Source organism: Rhamphochromis longiceps, linkage group LG16 (assembly GCF_057381845.1).
Source record: "Rhamphochromis longiceps isolate RC_006_pf linkage group LG16, R_longiceps_female_GT1.1, whole genome shotgun sequence".
Classification (NCBI taxonomy): Eukaryota; Metazoa; Chordata; class Actinopteri; order Cichliformes; family Cichlidae; genus Rhamphochromis; species Rhamphochromis longiceps.
This window is the reverse complement of record NC_140572.1, coordinates 22542234-22558377: the sequence shown is the minus strand read 5'-3', so window position 1 is coordinate 22558377 and position 16144 is coordinate 22542234. Positions and strand designations below refer to the sequence as shown.

Sequence of the window (16144 nt, the reverse complement as noted above, 5' to 3'; positions counted from 1 at the left end):
ACATTTACTGGGGTAAATAACAAGTGGTTTGGGTGGATAAGGAAATGCATTCCAGACAACCTCATCCCATTCGTGAAACATGGTGGTGATGCTGTCATTGTTTGGGTCTGTTTTTCTGCATACGGGCCAGGACAGCTCACCATCACTGAAAGAGCAATGAATTACATGCTACGCCTCCGAATTCTAAAGGAAAATGTTGGGAAATTTGTCTGAAGTGAATCTCAACTGAAAGCAGGTTGTGCAAAGCAATCAAGTGGTTCTACAAAAGGACGGTCATAGAGAAATTGAGTTATTATATTTAAACCAAGAGAAATCTCATGAAAGAGCCCAAAGTAAGGAAACATACCAAACACCCAAAGCTTTAAGACAACTGAGCTTAAAGCTTTAAGCTTAAGGTTGTGTAAGACTGATATGACTGTCTACTGTTTTCCTAATAATGTTAGGCTGATATTTGTTAGATCAGTTTAGCTGGGTTCACTTTATTACCTTTTACAACTTGCAAATTCTAAAATTAAATAAAGCACACAGTAAAATGCCACATTTGGAAAATCGGAACAAAGGCTAATTCCACAATTATTCATAATTTTGGAAATTATATTCATTGGTGTATATTTCTTAGACCATATTTTTCTCATATATGTATTTAATGTAATTTTGTATGCATAGTGTATTGTGGTTTTATATAACTGAATGCTGTAAATCTTCATTGTGCATTGTGGATGTGAAACACCAACGAGGGACAAGGGTTTGGAAATTAGGGCGCATTTTGATTCACCACTGAAACACATGAAATTGCCTGTAGAAGCCAAAGTTGGTCAGGCCACACTGTTAGCTATGGTTGAATTTCATTCGATCCTGACCTCAACTCACCAGCTTGCCTCTATAGATGTACTTCTTGCTGACTTACTAAAGCAGGCAGCTTTTTTAATGTCAGGGGGTTGGTAAGTAGTTAGGAACCAGATTAAACCCATTTGCTTTTGTATTTTAAGTCCTTTTATAACTTTTACCCTGCAGTACTTTAAACTGGCTGACCATTTCAATGAGCAGGGGACACACTATTTCAGTTATAGTCTACAACTTGCTTAAATTGCTGTCATTCAAACACTCTGTCCATCCAGAAAGAGCTCCAGTGTGGGCTGAAAAGTTATGCAAATTCATAGTTACATTTAATTTTACCATAAACTCATATAATACACACCTGACATCCTAAAGGCAGTGCAGGGCAGGGAGACTGATCTGGGTGTCTGTCAGTCGGACACAAGCAAATCAGAGAAGCAGTTCAAGGGACTTGTATGGAGTCGACCTGAAGGTGGAGACAGAGGTTCAAGTGCAGGGTTTCTGCAGCTCAGACATGGTCAATAACAACAGGAAAGTCAAATCAAACCTACAAAAAACCCCACAGCCATGACTAGTACGAAAGTCATTCTTCGGGTTGTGTCATAGTTTATGTTTTGCCTTGTTTGTCTTTGTGCTCCTCCTTTCTGCTGTTCCCTGAAAATTAATTTTTGGAGGGGCAGACTTTGTTATATTTTGTTGTAATTCAGCCACCAAAGTTTTGACTTATCCTTTTACCCCCCAAAAACAATTAAAAAAAATAAAAATCATGCACTCACATAGCAACTTTCTCAGTGTGTTCCCTGGTCACGTCTCTGTAGAAGTTGCACTGGCAATCCCTGTCAGACCTAAACATCTACTATTACTTTCAGCACGTGAGCTGCTCAGCTCAACAAAGGAAATTACTGAATGCTAAGAATGTTCTCATGTTTTTGGCACTTTCAGTATATGGTTCAGTGTCTCCCGCTGCAGTCTGGTTCGATAAACAAGACTCAGAGTTAAAGTTGGTGTGCTGATCACTCCATTAGTGAGTGAAAATTGTTGCAATACACATAAATCTCTGTCATATGTTGAAGCCATTTGGAGACAAAACAAGCGAGTGAAGTCTGTCTAAACTGCGAAAGAGGAACTCTTATTTAGTAAATGTCTATGAGCTCTATGTTGCCATGGTAATGTTACCTGTAATATTTTTCATAGCAAAAAACTTCTGCAAGAAGTCGAGCATTTGGAGGGAGAAGCAACAAACAATGCAGTAAAAGGAGAAGGCGGTTGATTGACAAGTGTGACTGGTTGTTACATGGAAATATGGTTTCAACAGATTATCAGTATGTGGAAAATACTTGCGTGCTGAGGTGTTGCAGCGATAGGACGAACGTTTAGGCAGCCTGTCAGAGCAGGTACAGGAACAGAGTGAGGCCTTTCGCTCTGAGTCACACATTCTGTAGGCGTAGCTTTGTCACATTTTACTTTTAATTGTTGCAATTTTTGTTGTAGAGATTTGGACTCCCGATTATTAGACAAAGTCAAACGAGGCTAAATGTCAAAAGGTTCCTTTTAAATCTTAACACATTACTGACTACAAAATATACACAGTACACATCTAAAGCGTTAATGATTGCGGGAAAGGCAGCTGTGACTCACTGTCACGAGGTGGATGGATCACTAAGGAGGCTGACGTTACAAAGTTTCTTGTGTAAGGCAAGTCTTTAACCTTCACTGCGTTTTTGTCTTGTAAGGATGGGTGTGCGTTAGAATTACAGTGCTTGTTGACAAAACATTTTTATAAAGAAACTGAGAAGTATTTTTTAGTAGATTCTGTATTTTGATGTAATGCAGTATTCCTTGATTCACTTTTCACTTACAACAGTTAATTAAGAAAGTAACAAAACGGGGTAAAGTTTGTTTGCTTGTTTTTTAAAGAATGAACAATATTAATTACTCTGGTTACATTTCAATCAATTCTGGCACGGCTCCATATGGAGCTGTGCCAGCAGACTGGCTGCCAACAGACATGACATCCAATTGCAGACTCCACTGCAAGGCTTCATTCATTAGCATCAATGGATAAGCTCTATGGCACTTAGAGAATGTTGTTATAATCCAACACTAACAGCAGAATTAACATTTAACTCTTAAAAACATCCTGATCAAGAGCATGTTAGCATAAGTAGTATATGTTACCACGGAGACCTGGTGAGGTTATTGAGAGCCACATTTATTAAGAACATTAATCCTGATCACAGAGGACTAAAATTCAAAATATTCTACACAAAACTGCATTAAAAATATTTTGATAGAAAACTTCTGCATTTCAACAAATTGTTGCATTTAATTCTTGATCTGCATCCACAGCTCTGAAGTAACGTAAAAATCAAGAATTTGACGATGCTTTGTGAATAGATGGAGTAGGGACGTTGGGAACCGGAAACACCACCTTCTTCCTGAGTGAGAAGGCTGGCTGAGGCATCTGCTTTCTTTGACCATACCGATCACTCTTCTTGCTAACATCTGCATTCACTTTTGTCAGGATTGACATGAGATCAAACTCCCTAGGAAAAATAAGACACAGGGTGAGCTAATGTACAGCATTTTTGTAAAAAAGCATTCTTCTTCATTTTAAAAAAAATTTTTTTTTTATTATATTTGATATTTTGGTTCACTAACCTGGGCACCATCTGAACAAGGTTTTGGCACAAAGACTGAATAAACCAGGTGCCATTGGTTCTCTCTCTGAAGGAAACATGAAAAGGAACTGTGGCCATTCCCAGCAGGAAATCTGCACTATTTGGGATACCCTGTTTAGCCTTTATAGCATCAGTCCAATGAAAGCTGTATGCAGAGCTATCAGATTCAATGAAGACAGCTTGCTGCTCGTTGTCTCCCTGGCAGGCCTGGATGAAAAACAGCTTGGGCTTGCCCACTAAAGACGGGCAATTTAATCCATTGAAAAGGTCCGTCAAATCACTGATCTTGACAGTGGATCCATCCACACCGTACACGCTGCCTTCCACACCATGACTCAGAACACAGCACACTACGCAGTCAAACCGACTGTGGTCTCTTTTGCCAAGCTCCTTGAACACAGAGAGCATCTGGTTCGTGTCACAGTCATGGTGGCTCTCCACTTTAAAGCCGAGCCACTGAAACACACTCTGCAGACATTCTGGAAGAAACAGACGATCTAAGGATGATGCAGGACCACAAACATGAAGCGTATATTGACTGCCAAAATTTGCTTACTTTGATCCACTTCAGTTCCTTCCCGTTTCCTTAGTTGGCTGGACTTACTGAAGTTATCGTTGTTAACAATTAAACAGATGCCCCTCTTTTCAGATGTCATGGGATATGTTCCCAAGCCCTACAGAGATAAATGACACAGATTACAGGGAAGACATGATTCAGTGCATTACTTGTAAACTTCTATTTGATCCACAAGTTAAACTCTGGAATGAAAACTAAGTATACAAAGGGAAGAATGATCCGCCTGGAGGGCTCCAGCTCAAATTAAATGTAGTGCCAGGGCCGTAACCAGTGATTACGATTTAAGCATGTCACATATATAAGAAAAAAAATACACACACCTCATCTTGTGTGTTTGTAGATGGCGATATCGGCATGGTGACGGACTCCTTTTTTTGAGTTGATATAGCATCAGTTGTCATAACAGGACAGGTGACTGCAAAGAAGGGCAATAATTGCGGGGGGAACAATTATATTTCAAGGTTTTAAACGTCTGGTATTATTTCACAAAAAGCTAAACAAGAGTTTAGCTATTGTTTGAATCACGACTGCTCGTCTCAGTGCTTAACCCATTCGATTCAGTTTAATTTATACAGTGCTATGTCAAAACAACAGTTGCCTCAAGGCCCTTTATATTCTAAGGTAAAAGGTTTTGCGACAGGGAAGGAAAAACTCCCTTTTAACAGGAAAAAACCTCCAGCAGATTTAGGCTCAGGGAGGGGCGGCCATCTGCCGCAACCAGTTGTGGGTGAGGGGATGAAGATACCAAAGACATGCTGTGGAAGAGAGACACTGTTTATGTGACTGACGCTCTTTTTTTTTTTTTTTTATCTCCCCATAAGAGGAATGCAGGAAAGTCAAATTCAAAGATCATTAAAAATGATTTCAAAACAAATCTTTGACTAATTCCTGACTGAAGCTAATGATTCTAACAAACTGATTTAGAGTATTAAATGACTTTGCTTGTATTCGTATGCAATAGTGATACAAAAATAACCTAAGTAAATTTTGATAGACTTAAAAAAAACAAAAAAACAACCCATAATAGTAGTGTTTCAAACTGTAAGCTTAAGACAAATTTGAAGCCCGCTTCGAACCAGATATGGCTATCCAAGCATCTAAATGGAATGCAAAAGGAAATATGACTTTTACAGTTAGCTGGTTTTCCAAATGGGCCCCTCCCCACTAAAGATCGACAATTGCCCTGATAAGGATCAGAGCAAACAGAGTCCTAGCTTCGCTCTAGTAAAAACATAAACAAAAAACAGAACCATTAATAAGATGGAATGTGACTGTAAAGTGAAGTGAAGATAAGACACAGCACCCTCTATTTAAAGCAAATGGTCAAAGTGCATGCCTGCCCTGCTTTAAGGCTATGGTTACATAAACTTTACTTATGTCTTTTCACAGGCATAAAGTCATAAAGCACTGTACAACAGTTAATAGAATGGAAAAAACAAACAACCTGAAAAAGCAACCTGTCAGAACAGAACAAAAATAATGAAATAAGATAATAATATTAATAAAAAGAGAATGTCAACAGAAGGCCTGGCTAAACAGGAAAATTTCAACAGAAGGTTTTGACTCTTCAGAGTCGCAGAGAGAAACGTAGCTGAAGTGGTAAACTGCTCCAGAGTCTTGGTGTCACAAACTGAAAGCCTCTGTCTGCAAATGAACACTGTGAGAAATAAGATGTTACAGTGAAGAATAAAATATTACAGCTGCATTTAATCATTTATTCCAGGGTTAGTGTTTTGGTCCATCTTCCTCCCCTCACCCTGTTGGCATCAGACAGCCGCCCCTCTCTGAGCTTCTGCTGGAGGTTTCTTAATTCAGACGTTAAAAATAACTTTTTCCTTCCTGCCATCACCATGTGCTGCTCATACGAGGTTGTGTGATGTGATCGTTTACGTTCATTTCCTTATTATGTAGGATGTTTACCTTACAATACAAAGCGCCGTGAGGCAACTCTTGTTGTGAGTTGTAGAATAACAATGGACCTAGAATTGAACCTTGTGGAATCCCACAGATTAGAGGACCTGTGTTTTTGTCCCAACAGAAAAGTAATCTAATTACCTCAGCATAATTAAAATAGAAAAGAATAGAACTTTGTTTCTTTTCCATCTTTACTTACAAAAAAAGTAACCAGAATGGCAAATAGACTCAAAAATAAAATCAAATGAAACTGAAATTACATTCAGCAAGAGACGTTTTGTGAATAGCTTACCTCGCCGTTTTTTAAACTGGTTGATCTTAGCATTCAGCATGGGACACACCTCCCTCACTATGGTCTCCAGGGTGTTTAGATTACTTTCGCTAAGGTGGTCCATGCGCTCCATCTCCAAGAAGACTTCCAGTGTAGTCTGAAAATGACACAAGGTCTTTGCACTGATGGAAAAATGAAGTGTATGTGCGGAAGTTCTGCAGGTTTGTTCAAAGGAAAATGTGACAACGTATGGCAGGCGATGCTACGGGTAACAAGTACACATACATAACACATTGTTATAAAGAAGGACTAGAATGAAATATTATGGGCTACATTTACCACATTTCTGAAGGCGCACTTACAATATGTTCCCCCAGTTTTCTACGTGGGATCATCGTGTTTAACAAGAACTTCACTTCTCTCAGATCACCATCAGTAATTTCTTCAGAGAGGCTGTAAAGAAGCTTCCTGGAATTACAGAAAAACATTTGATAGAAATAGCTTTACAGATTAAAATTTATTTTTCAATGTAAACCTAAATCAGAAAAACAAAACAGTACGAAGCGAAACATGAACGGCATACCTGTAGGGAGAAATAAAGCTCGTTGTTGTATGTGGAGCGAGACAGAGATCCCGGATCAGGGCATGATGTTCAGTAGTGACCAGAAGCTCGGTCAGGAGCTGTGGGTTCTCAGGTGAGAGATGGTCTTGTTTCATCAGGCAGGAGAAGAGCTCACTGGCCGTTTCCACCTTGTTTGGCTTTTGGTCCAGGAGGTCAGTGCAAAGAAAGACCAAGGCTTTCACTTCATCTTTAGACAGTGCCTTACCCACCTTTAGCAACAAATTTTGGAATTCCATTTCCTGTATTTAAAACAAAGTACAAGACTTTCAGAAACCAGAAATTTAAATATGTAGCCTAGGTCTGTTGTTTAACTATGCAAAGTGGTCACATCATGCAAATTGCTCCTTGGAGAAATGACTCAAAAATAGTCATTTCAATAATACTTTTTTGCATTCTAGATGATTTTACGTCTCTTACGAAAAGGCAAATAAATAGGGCTGTCTTGATGTTGTACGTTTTCTCCGTTATTATTATTATTATTATTATTATAGCATGTCTAGAATATCTTATTTGATGTCTAGAATACAAAATTGATGTATCTATAACTCAACGAAAGCTGCCCCTTACTACCAACTGCGCCTCATAATTCCAGCTGACCATGTCCAGCCACCCCTTTATGACCCCAGTATATCTATCCTCTGATGGTTGCGTCCAGCGGGATATTACACCATGTCACAAACATCAAATCATCTCAAGGTGGTTTCCTGAACATGACAATGAACTCGTTGCACTGAAAAGCCCTCCACAGACATCTTAATCCAACAGAGCACCTTTGAGAGGTGGTGGAAGTGGAGATCCATATCATCGGTGTGAAGCTGAGAAACCTGCAGCAACTGTGTGATGCCATCATGTCATGTCGTTTTAACCTTATTGAATAACATGGTAACACGCAGAGTTTACTGTATTCTCATTTTTCAGTTAGTCTTATGTCCCGGAAAATACATTGCATAACTTCAGCACACTTAAAGGTAACCCATGGTAGCCATCTGTGCTCAAACACCATCTCGTGCAGAGGTACCTGTATGGACACGCGTTGACAGCTTGTCTGAAGGACGACGACGACGACGATACTGGTTGTTTATGTCCACATACTTCAAGCGTACTTCATGTTGTCGGTGGCTGCTGAAAAATGGTTTAACTCGCCATCGAGAACGTCACAGACTTCGTAGAGCAACTTTTCAGTAGTTAAAGTAAGTCCAGGCGAGTAAGCAGGAATCGAAAGTGAAAGAGAGTCTGCCGCATCGACAAGCTAGTTACTGTGCGGATCACTTAAATGTAAAGGTGAAAATATAGCAACCTGTTTTCACTCAGTGGGATGTGTACTCCAACCTGCCATTATGTCAACAACTACCTGTGTGACGCACGTGGCCTCGATCGGGAATCACCTCTGCGTAAGCCTGGAGTCATGTCTGGGCAAGTCCCCGACGAGGCAGGTTAATAATAAATCTAGATTGAGTAACTATAAAGTCTGTAGACTAATAAAAGAAAAGTGCTCACTCCTGTTTACTTTCAAAATATTATGATCACTGAAACATCAAACTCTGCCTTGTGTCTGCTAACAGGATTTCTTTTATACCCATAAAAGACAAATCTGTGTTGCTTTCATCGTTCATTTCCTAATGAATTCTCTGGAAAAATGTAGTTTTGAAGTCCATTTTTTGTTACAGAAGCTCACCCAAAGCACTTTACAGGCATACTCAATTTAGGCCTCCAGTAATCCAATTACACATAATAAGACTCAGACATACGATGATTCAGATGTGTTGTGTTTACTTGGTCCTTAAGACAACTCTAAAACAGTGGCTCTCTTCAAACCCAAACTAGTTGTCTAATGGCAGAAACATTCTCACTCCCATGTTCCAGCTGCTTATATTCTACATGTCCTCCATTTCACCTGGCAGAAAAACCTCAGATCAAATTAGTGAGCAGTTTGAGTTTGGAGGAAATTCTGCTTAAATGTAGATCAAATCGCATTTCTTGTGAAGTTAGAGTCTGACAGCCAGGTTTTATTTGCTGACTGATTTATTTTGACATTCAGGGAATTACAGCTCACAGCAGTGAAAAAGCATTTCTGCCTAAAATGAACAATCGGGCACTACTATTCTGATGAAAAGACAGCCCAAACATTATAACAAAATCACAACTCTTGATATGAACAGTACATCAGACAAGATTCAAATCTTAATTCAAAATAATAATTTTAATAATAATTAAAAATTAAAACTGCATAATCATAGCGGCATGATTTGAGATTGATAAAAACAAGCTGTAGTCATTAAAAGGGTGTGGGGTAAAATTTTATGTTGCCAAATTTTTTTCGCTTTGAAGTGTTGGATAACAAAGCTCAGTGTCCTAAAAGTAATGAGGTCTCACCTCCATTCATGTTTACATAAACCAGATCCTATAAGTAAAAGTCACTTTAAGAAAAATCGAGTTTTTCTTCTGGGAAAGAATGTTTATAAAAAGCTATCTACTTTGAATTATCCTTAATCTTTTCTAGTAGTTGTGCGTTTTATTTTGGCTCTGTCTTCAGGGTCTTGATTTGCCCTCTACGTCTCACTCTCACATGGAGCCACGCGTGGGACTTTGCTCCTGAGCGGTTGAATCTGAAGGATTCTGAAGGAAGGGGGAAAAAAAGACAGAAAAAATGCTAAGCATGTTACAAAATTCATGGGGCAGTAGATGCTTGTATCAAAAGTCAATTGCATTAAAAAAAAATAGACATTTAAGTCAAAAAGCATTGGTTTAAAGCTTTCAGTGCAAGAGATGCAGTAACTATGGCACTTTGGCTCCACATTTGACGCTTCACTAAACAGCTAAAATGAAACAACAGAGAAAAGCCTGCAGTGAGAAGAGTGATAATGGGGTCCTGTGACTGACCAGAAAGCTAAAAAGAGAGGAAAGCAGAGACCAGGCAGCCACAGGGAGCCGTTGTAGTGAACCGAGTAGGGAATGGGTGTGTAAAGCTTTGCAAAGGTTGAATCCCAGCTACAGTCAGATGCAGGAGCTGCAACAAGGTATAAAGATGCCCAGATGGTTAGGAAAGGATAAATCCAGTTGATTTTTATAAAGGAGAAATTAATCGGGATTAGCAACGATTGTTATGTCCCAAGACTAGGGTTGCTAACCGTCCCTTGAAAAACTGGATTTTTCCATATTTAGAAACAAAAGTATTGAGCTGAAAAAGGGACGCACTTTGTCAAATGGTTAAAAAAATAATTTCACACAAAAACAAGAGCTAAAAAATTCCCCACACTGGGAAGGGTGAAGACAATCGGGTTGCCCAGCCCTGGCCATGAGGTGTCCCTTATTTATTTTTCAGGGAGTTGGCAACCCTACCCAAGACACTTCCCCCTAGGATGATTCCCAGGTTTCTTGCCATCCCAGCTGGCACCACCACCACCTCATTGTTAGTGACCTGTTCTCTGTGAGAGGACACTTACTCAGCTCTTTCCAGGGTAGAAATCTAATGTTCATTTCTCCCTTTAAGTTTCACCCTGTGCTGTCGGTGTATGACAACTTTAAGTAGAAAAAGACACCTTGTGTGAAGGAAGAGTCACAGTGAAACAGACTTCAACACAGCAGAGCTGCTATCCAACAGGTTCCAGACGCTGTGGATGTTATTACAGTCAGCATCCCCACTGTGAAGCTTCCGATTACCTGTGTGGTTTTCTCCTGCTCAACAACAAAGCTCTGGTTGTCTGTACCACAGTTGTCTCCCCCATCATCTATTAAGAGAACATGTAAGCGAGTCTCACTGATGCAGGGGAGAAGAGGTTTGACAGAATTCATACGTCGACATTTACTGAATGAAGGTGTACAGCCACACCTAATCAATTATAAATGCATGAGGAGCATTTTAAGGAATGAAAAACTACATTTGATAACTGCAGGTGAGTCGTGGACTTTAATCTTCAATTCTCCAGTATAAATACAATTTAATATTAATTTTTCTTTTATTGTAAAGAAACTAAATGATCCTACTTATTTGTCTTTGCAAGGAGAAGTGTGTGGTTGAGTACTCACTGTCAGTAATGAGGGACTGGACAGCAGTTATGTGTCGACGGCCCAGCCCATGACTCCTGGACACAATGCAATTTAGATAGATGTCCCAGAAGACTTGGGCCAGGTCCCAGAACAGTGCAGTGTGTTTGCTGTTGTTTGAAGCCCTGAGTGACTCCATGAGGTCCCAGAAGGCAGGCACTGTGTCAGCAATCCTCGGAGAGCGCATCTCCAGCAGCAGAGCCGAGGACGCCTCCCAGCATTGCGGATTGCCCCGATGGGCCTTCAGGGGGTCCACCTGACCTGGCTTCTGACCTTGCAGTGGCACGGCGCACATACAGGTCAGTATGAACACTGTGGCTATGCCCATGTTATTTAGCACCAGGACCATCTGCAAAAGAGCACAGAGCAGCTTTTGTATTAGATTGGAGGTTTTGCATATTTAAAATATTAAGAGCAGTCATAAACACTTTCGCACAGCATATTTGAATATGCTACATTTGCAAGTGTTCAAGCTTTACTTTGACCATTTGTTTTTCTGGCAAATAAAAACGTACTTTTTGGGTTTATTATTCATTTTACACTCCTCGGATCTTTAAATAAATTAAAAACAAAAGAAAAAACTGGAAACCATTACAATATTGTACTTAAAGCCTTGGTATTCAGCCCAGCTTTATCAATAAGTGTTGATGGGGGTTTAATAAATATGTTTGGTCTTAACTGACGCCAACGCTTCCCTCCTTTTTATGCAGTGTTAGACGAACGCTTGTCATGTTTATTGACATTTCTTAATATTAAACTTGGTTCATTTCCAGTCTTTGCTAAAGTTTTCACTATGGCTTGCATTCTTTGTCGCTTTCAAATCTTTGGCATCAGAAGAAAAACTGCAGCTGGCTCTTTTAAAATAAAAGGAATGAATAATTAAGCGAATTGTGATGACAGTCTGCTTTTAGCTCAGCTGCAGGGGAAGAGGAAGTTTAGAGAGCAGTGCAGTTGACACACTAGTGAAGTCTCACCTTTATTCAGTAGCATGCTGGAACCTGTGAGGACGAACACCTGCAGCTGTTGCATGTCATACTGAAATTTTGTTTAGAGAAAGCACGGCCTGAAAACCAGTGTGTTTCCTAGAAAATAAAGTCAGTAGTGCTGAAGCTTTAGATTTAGGTAGACTCATGGGCAGAGGAGTCGTTTGCTGCCAAACTATTGGAGAATGAATTTTAATTTTTGTAAAACAGCACTGACAGGACCTAACTAAGAAGTGCTTTTAATACTCAAGAAGCAGAAATCTGGTTGAGATTTTCTTTCAAAATGTATCATTGGTGCAACTAACTTTGTGTACCCCAGTACTTTTCCTCAATCGACTCATACTTTGATATGACACAAAATACTGAAAATGTTAATAACTCCTCGTTTGAGTGATCCCATACATTTTTACATAATATTCTAACTACAGTAAGCAATAAAATATAAATGTGTAGAAACAAGACTTTAAAAAAAAAAATTTACATACATTTTTTAGAAGGAATTAAATAAAGCTTTATGTTTATTAATCAATTAGCTTTAGAATAATTGTCTGTTGAGTGATATGCATGTATACGGAGTGGAAAAAAGGTTACTAAAGAAAATCCAATCTAGTTTGTGGCTTCAGTAAAGAAAAAAAAAGTTTTTTAAAAGTATTACACAAAGACAGATTAGCCGTTTTAGATATTTTTAACAATAATCATTTATCCAGAAAAACAAGTACAGAATAGCTTTAGTGAAGTATAACTTAAGGTGATACATATGATTAAAAAAAAAATCCACACTTTAAATGCCACGTTCATGCCGCTTGTGATGGAGGCATTACGAGAACCTTTTTCTGTAATATTTAAGATGCGATAACTGAAACTAAAGCCTTATTAGCTCCCATTATATTTTTCCCTATTCAGTTTTAAAGATCAGCTCTCCAAATCCAAACACTAGGCCTAGAAAGGTCTTGCTCTGCCTAAAAATCCAAACCTAAAAAAATTATTGTTAAATAAAATATTGTACTTACCACTTAAAGCCTTGGTAGCCAGCCCAGCTTAAGCGTTGATGTGGGTTTGGTAAATATCAGGTTGGTCTTAAGTGACGTTAGTGCCTCCCTCCTTTGCGTGCAGCGTTAGTCTAACGCTTGTCACAATTATCAATCACCTTTTTTCTAAGCATCATTTCTGCAGATGAACAGTGGCAGTTTAATATTAAACAATTCTGAAATTATCAATTCTCTTGATCACATTCAGGGAAGCATGGGAGCTTAATTTAGAAATATTTGCTATCGTTTATTGCATAGTTACATAGTAATGTGGTTATTTGGCTGATGACTGTTGCTGTATATACAAAATGTGTAAGAACTACAAAAGGAAACTGCTGAAATGCAATTTAAAAAGGCAAGATATTATAATTCAGTGGGAGGTTATTGATGTTTAATGCGCATGTACTGTAACGGAAAGGACATTTATAATGATTCTGCACCCTGATGCTGGTTATGTGGAGACAGAAGCTACTAACTCATCATAATACTTGAGTTAACTGTCTAATGTTAGTTTTTTAAAAACCAAGCAATTTTAGTACAAGAATGTTCAGGGGAAGTTGCAGTTTACTTCCTGTCCACCTGCTGCAGACTGACCACACTTCAAAGATTTAATATATTTTGCTTACTGCACAAGTTTAGTTCAAACTAAGAAGAAAACATGAGCAACCAGATCTCAGAAACTTTGCAGCTTCTGCCAACTGTGAAAAACTTGAAGACCAGTCATCAAGAGTGGTGAACGAGTTACGTTTCTATGCTTTTACTGAAATGTCACAAGCATACCTGATCTCAAATGCAATTACTTTCACAGTGAGAAGCCAACACGAAATGTCCTGGGTGGGTTTCTTACTCATTCATCCTTTTCATGATGTAAAGAAGTAGACTTTACAACAGTTTTACTGCAAAGGCTAAATTATAACTTTTAAACAAATACCATTTTCATATTCATACAAGAAATGTATTGTTAGGATACTTCTACACAGGAAGAGATGCAGCGGAGTGAAAATCATCATCATTATGAGAAATTACGTGAATCATGAATACTTCTACAAACCGGCAGGGAACATTTGAGTGACTACATGTTCGACATTATGGTATACACACCGGGGTCCCTCAAGGGGACGGTGTGGTCTCCCAGCAATATGGATCCAGGCACAAAAATCCCAAGATTCAGACTCTAGTTCACTCACTTTCAAATATTTCATTTCTCTAATGGAACCACAAGGGACTGCACTCAGTAAAGGATTTATTCATCAACAAGGTTTTTCCCACATTCCGGCAACTGCAAGAAAAATTTGACTTGCACAGTAATGACTTTTTCAAATACTTACAGATCGGAAGCTTTGTAGGGAGGCTTTTTCCATCTTTTCCAGATCGGCCCCCAGACTCTGCCTTAGATAACTTATTTCAGTTTGATCCACTCAAGAAAGGACTAATAACAAAAATTCACAACGCATTGTCACAACTGGATGGAATTATCACACTTGACTATCTGAGAGAGGCCTGGCAGTGTGACCTTGGTACGAGAATTCCAGACAATCAATGGACAAAAGCCCAGGAAAATGTACACTCTTCCTCTGTTTGCATTCGTCATGGACTCTTACAGTTTAAAGTGCTACATAGACTCCATGTATCAAAGTTGAAACTGTCAAAAATGTTCCCCAATGTAAACTCGTCCTGCGAAAGATGTAAACAGCAACCTGCTTCACTGGCGCATATGTTTTGGAATTGTTCCTGTATAGCAACATATTGGAATAATGTCTTTCATATCTTGTCTAAAATTCTTTTTAAAAAAAACTTAAGCCAGACCCAATCTGTGCTTTATTTGGAGTGAAGCCGGTTGTTGTAGACCTATCAGCCACCCAAAATAATGTGATACGTTTTGTGATGCTGCTGGCACGCCGTTTGATTCTACTAAATTGGAAACAAAAGGTGCCTCCTACCACATCAGCGTTAACACAAGATGTATTGAGACACTTGCAGCTGGAAAGAATTAAACTCCTACTAAAGGGGAGGTTGGAGGAATTCCATTCAACCTGGCAACCTTTTATAGATCTCTTCAATACTGTACAGATATAAATGATCACTGAGCCTCATTGGTAGTTCGATAAATAGCATCCTCTGTCCAACGTTCTTTTGTTGTTGTTGTTGTTGTTTTTGTTTTGTTTTTACTTTAATTCTTATTGTATATATGTAATCATTTATATTTGAATCTTAGTTGCCTTTATGATAAAGAACACTGGAAAACCAAATAAAGAGATTTGAGAGAAAGAAAAAAAATACACTTTATGGTTGATGACAGGCTCATGTTACAGTAGGTCTGCATTGTTTTGTATTAATCACTTTTGTCACTTGAGTTTCCTGTCAAAGTCCTTCCCAGATTAATAAAAAACAGATTCACGTCTACCTGAGCTTGACGCATGACAAACAGACGACCTGACGACGATGATGAACAAAGGGACCCTAACACAAACATACGCAGGCTGTAATGAGGGAATGTGCAACAGGAGGGAAACACAGCTGGACCTAATTTGACATAACGAGATAGGGAGGAAACAAACTGAATGCACTAATGCAGGACTATCAAAATAAAACAGGGAGCAAGACAAATACTGAGACGAGGACGAAGAAAAAACGTGCAACACAGCGAAAGCACAGTGACAGAAAGCTAAAGCCTAGAATCTATAAATATAATACAAGTCCACACAATACGAGAACCAAAACCATGAATGACACAAAATCAAGGAATGTTAGAAAAATCCCAAAACACATGAACACTAGTTCACGGATCCAGTGCCATGACAGTGACAGCATGGGGCAGAATGGAGTTTCTTTGCATTGGTGTTAGTTATTGACCCCATAGTCCCCCCCCGCATTTCAAATGGTTTGTTCCACCTCCTCAAAGTTGCTCTTAAATAACACCAATCACACAATCAGGAGCTGCTAGCAGTTCATTGAGGATTTAAAACAGGGGTCCCCAATCCCAGTCCACGAGGGCCGGTGTCCCTGCAGGTTTTAGATCTCACCCTGGGTCAACACACCCGAATCACATGATTAGTTCATTAGTAGGCCTCTGGAGAACTTCAAGACATGTTTAGAAGGTAATTTATCCATTCAAATCAGCTGTGATGGATCAAGGACACATCTAAAACCTGCAGGGACACACCGGCCCTCGTGGACTGGGATTGGG

At 39.1% G+C, this 16144-nt stretch overlaps 2 protein-coding genes across 3 annotated transcripts; both read right to left on the bottom strand.

Annotated features, from left to right (window-relative positions):
- Positions 1-2651: 2651 nt before the first annotated feature.
- On the bottom strand, positions 2652-8321 carry casp10 (caspase 10, apoptosis-related cysteine peptidase). The gene is made up of 8 exons (XM_085383886.1): positions 7921-8321; positions 6864-7141; positions 6643-6748; positions 6302-6437; positions 4416-4510; positions 4075-4192; positions 3499-3997; positions 2652-3383 (listed from the first exon to the last, which is right to left on the bottom strand). The coding sequence occupies exons 2-8, from the start codon at positions 7136-7138 to the stop codon at positions 3206-3208; spliced, it is 1407 nt and encodes a 468-aa protein (XP_085240012.1). The 5' UTR covers positions 7139-7141; positions 7921-8321; the 3' UTR covers positions 2652-3205.
- Positions 8322-9134: 813 nt separating this feature from the next.
- Positions 9135-11295, bottom strand: LOC146651104 (protein FAM237A-like). Of its 2 annotated transcripts, none has more exons than XM_085383501.1 (2): positions 10929-11295; positions 9135-9518 (listed from the first exon to the last, which is right to left on the bottom strand). In XM_085383501.1, the coding sequence occupies exons 1-2, from the start codon at positions 11293-11295 to the stop codon at positions 9415-9417; spliced, it is 471 nt and encodes a 156-aa protein (XP_085239627.1). In that variant the 3' UTR covers positions 9135-9414. The 2 variants fall into 2 exon arrangements, 1 of the variants encoding a protein (XP_085239627.1); XR_014907829.1 differs by lacking the exon at positions 10929-11295 and adding an exon at positions 10563-10673 and having other exon boundaries at positions 9401-9518.
- Between the last annotated feature and the right edge of the window lie 4849 nt (positions 11296-16144).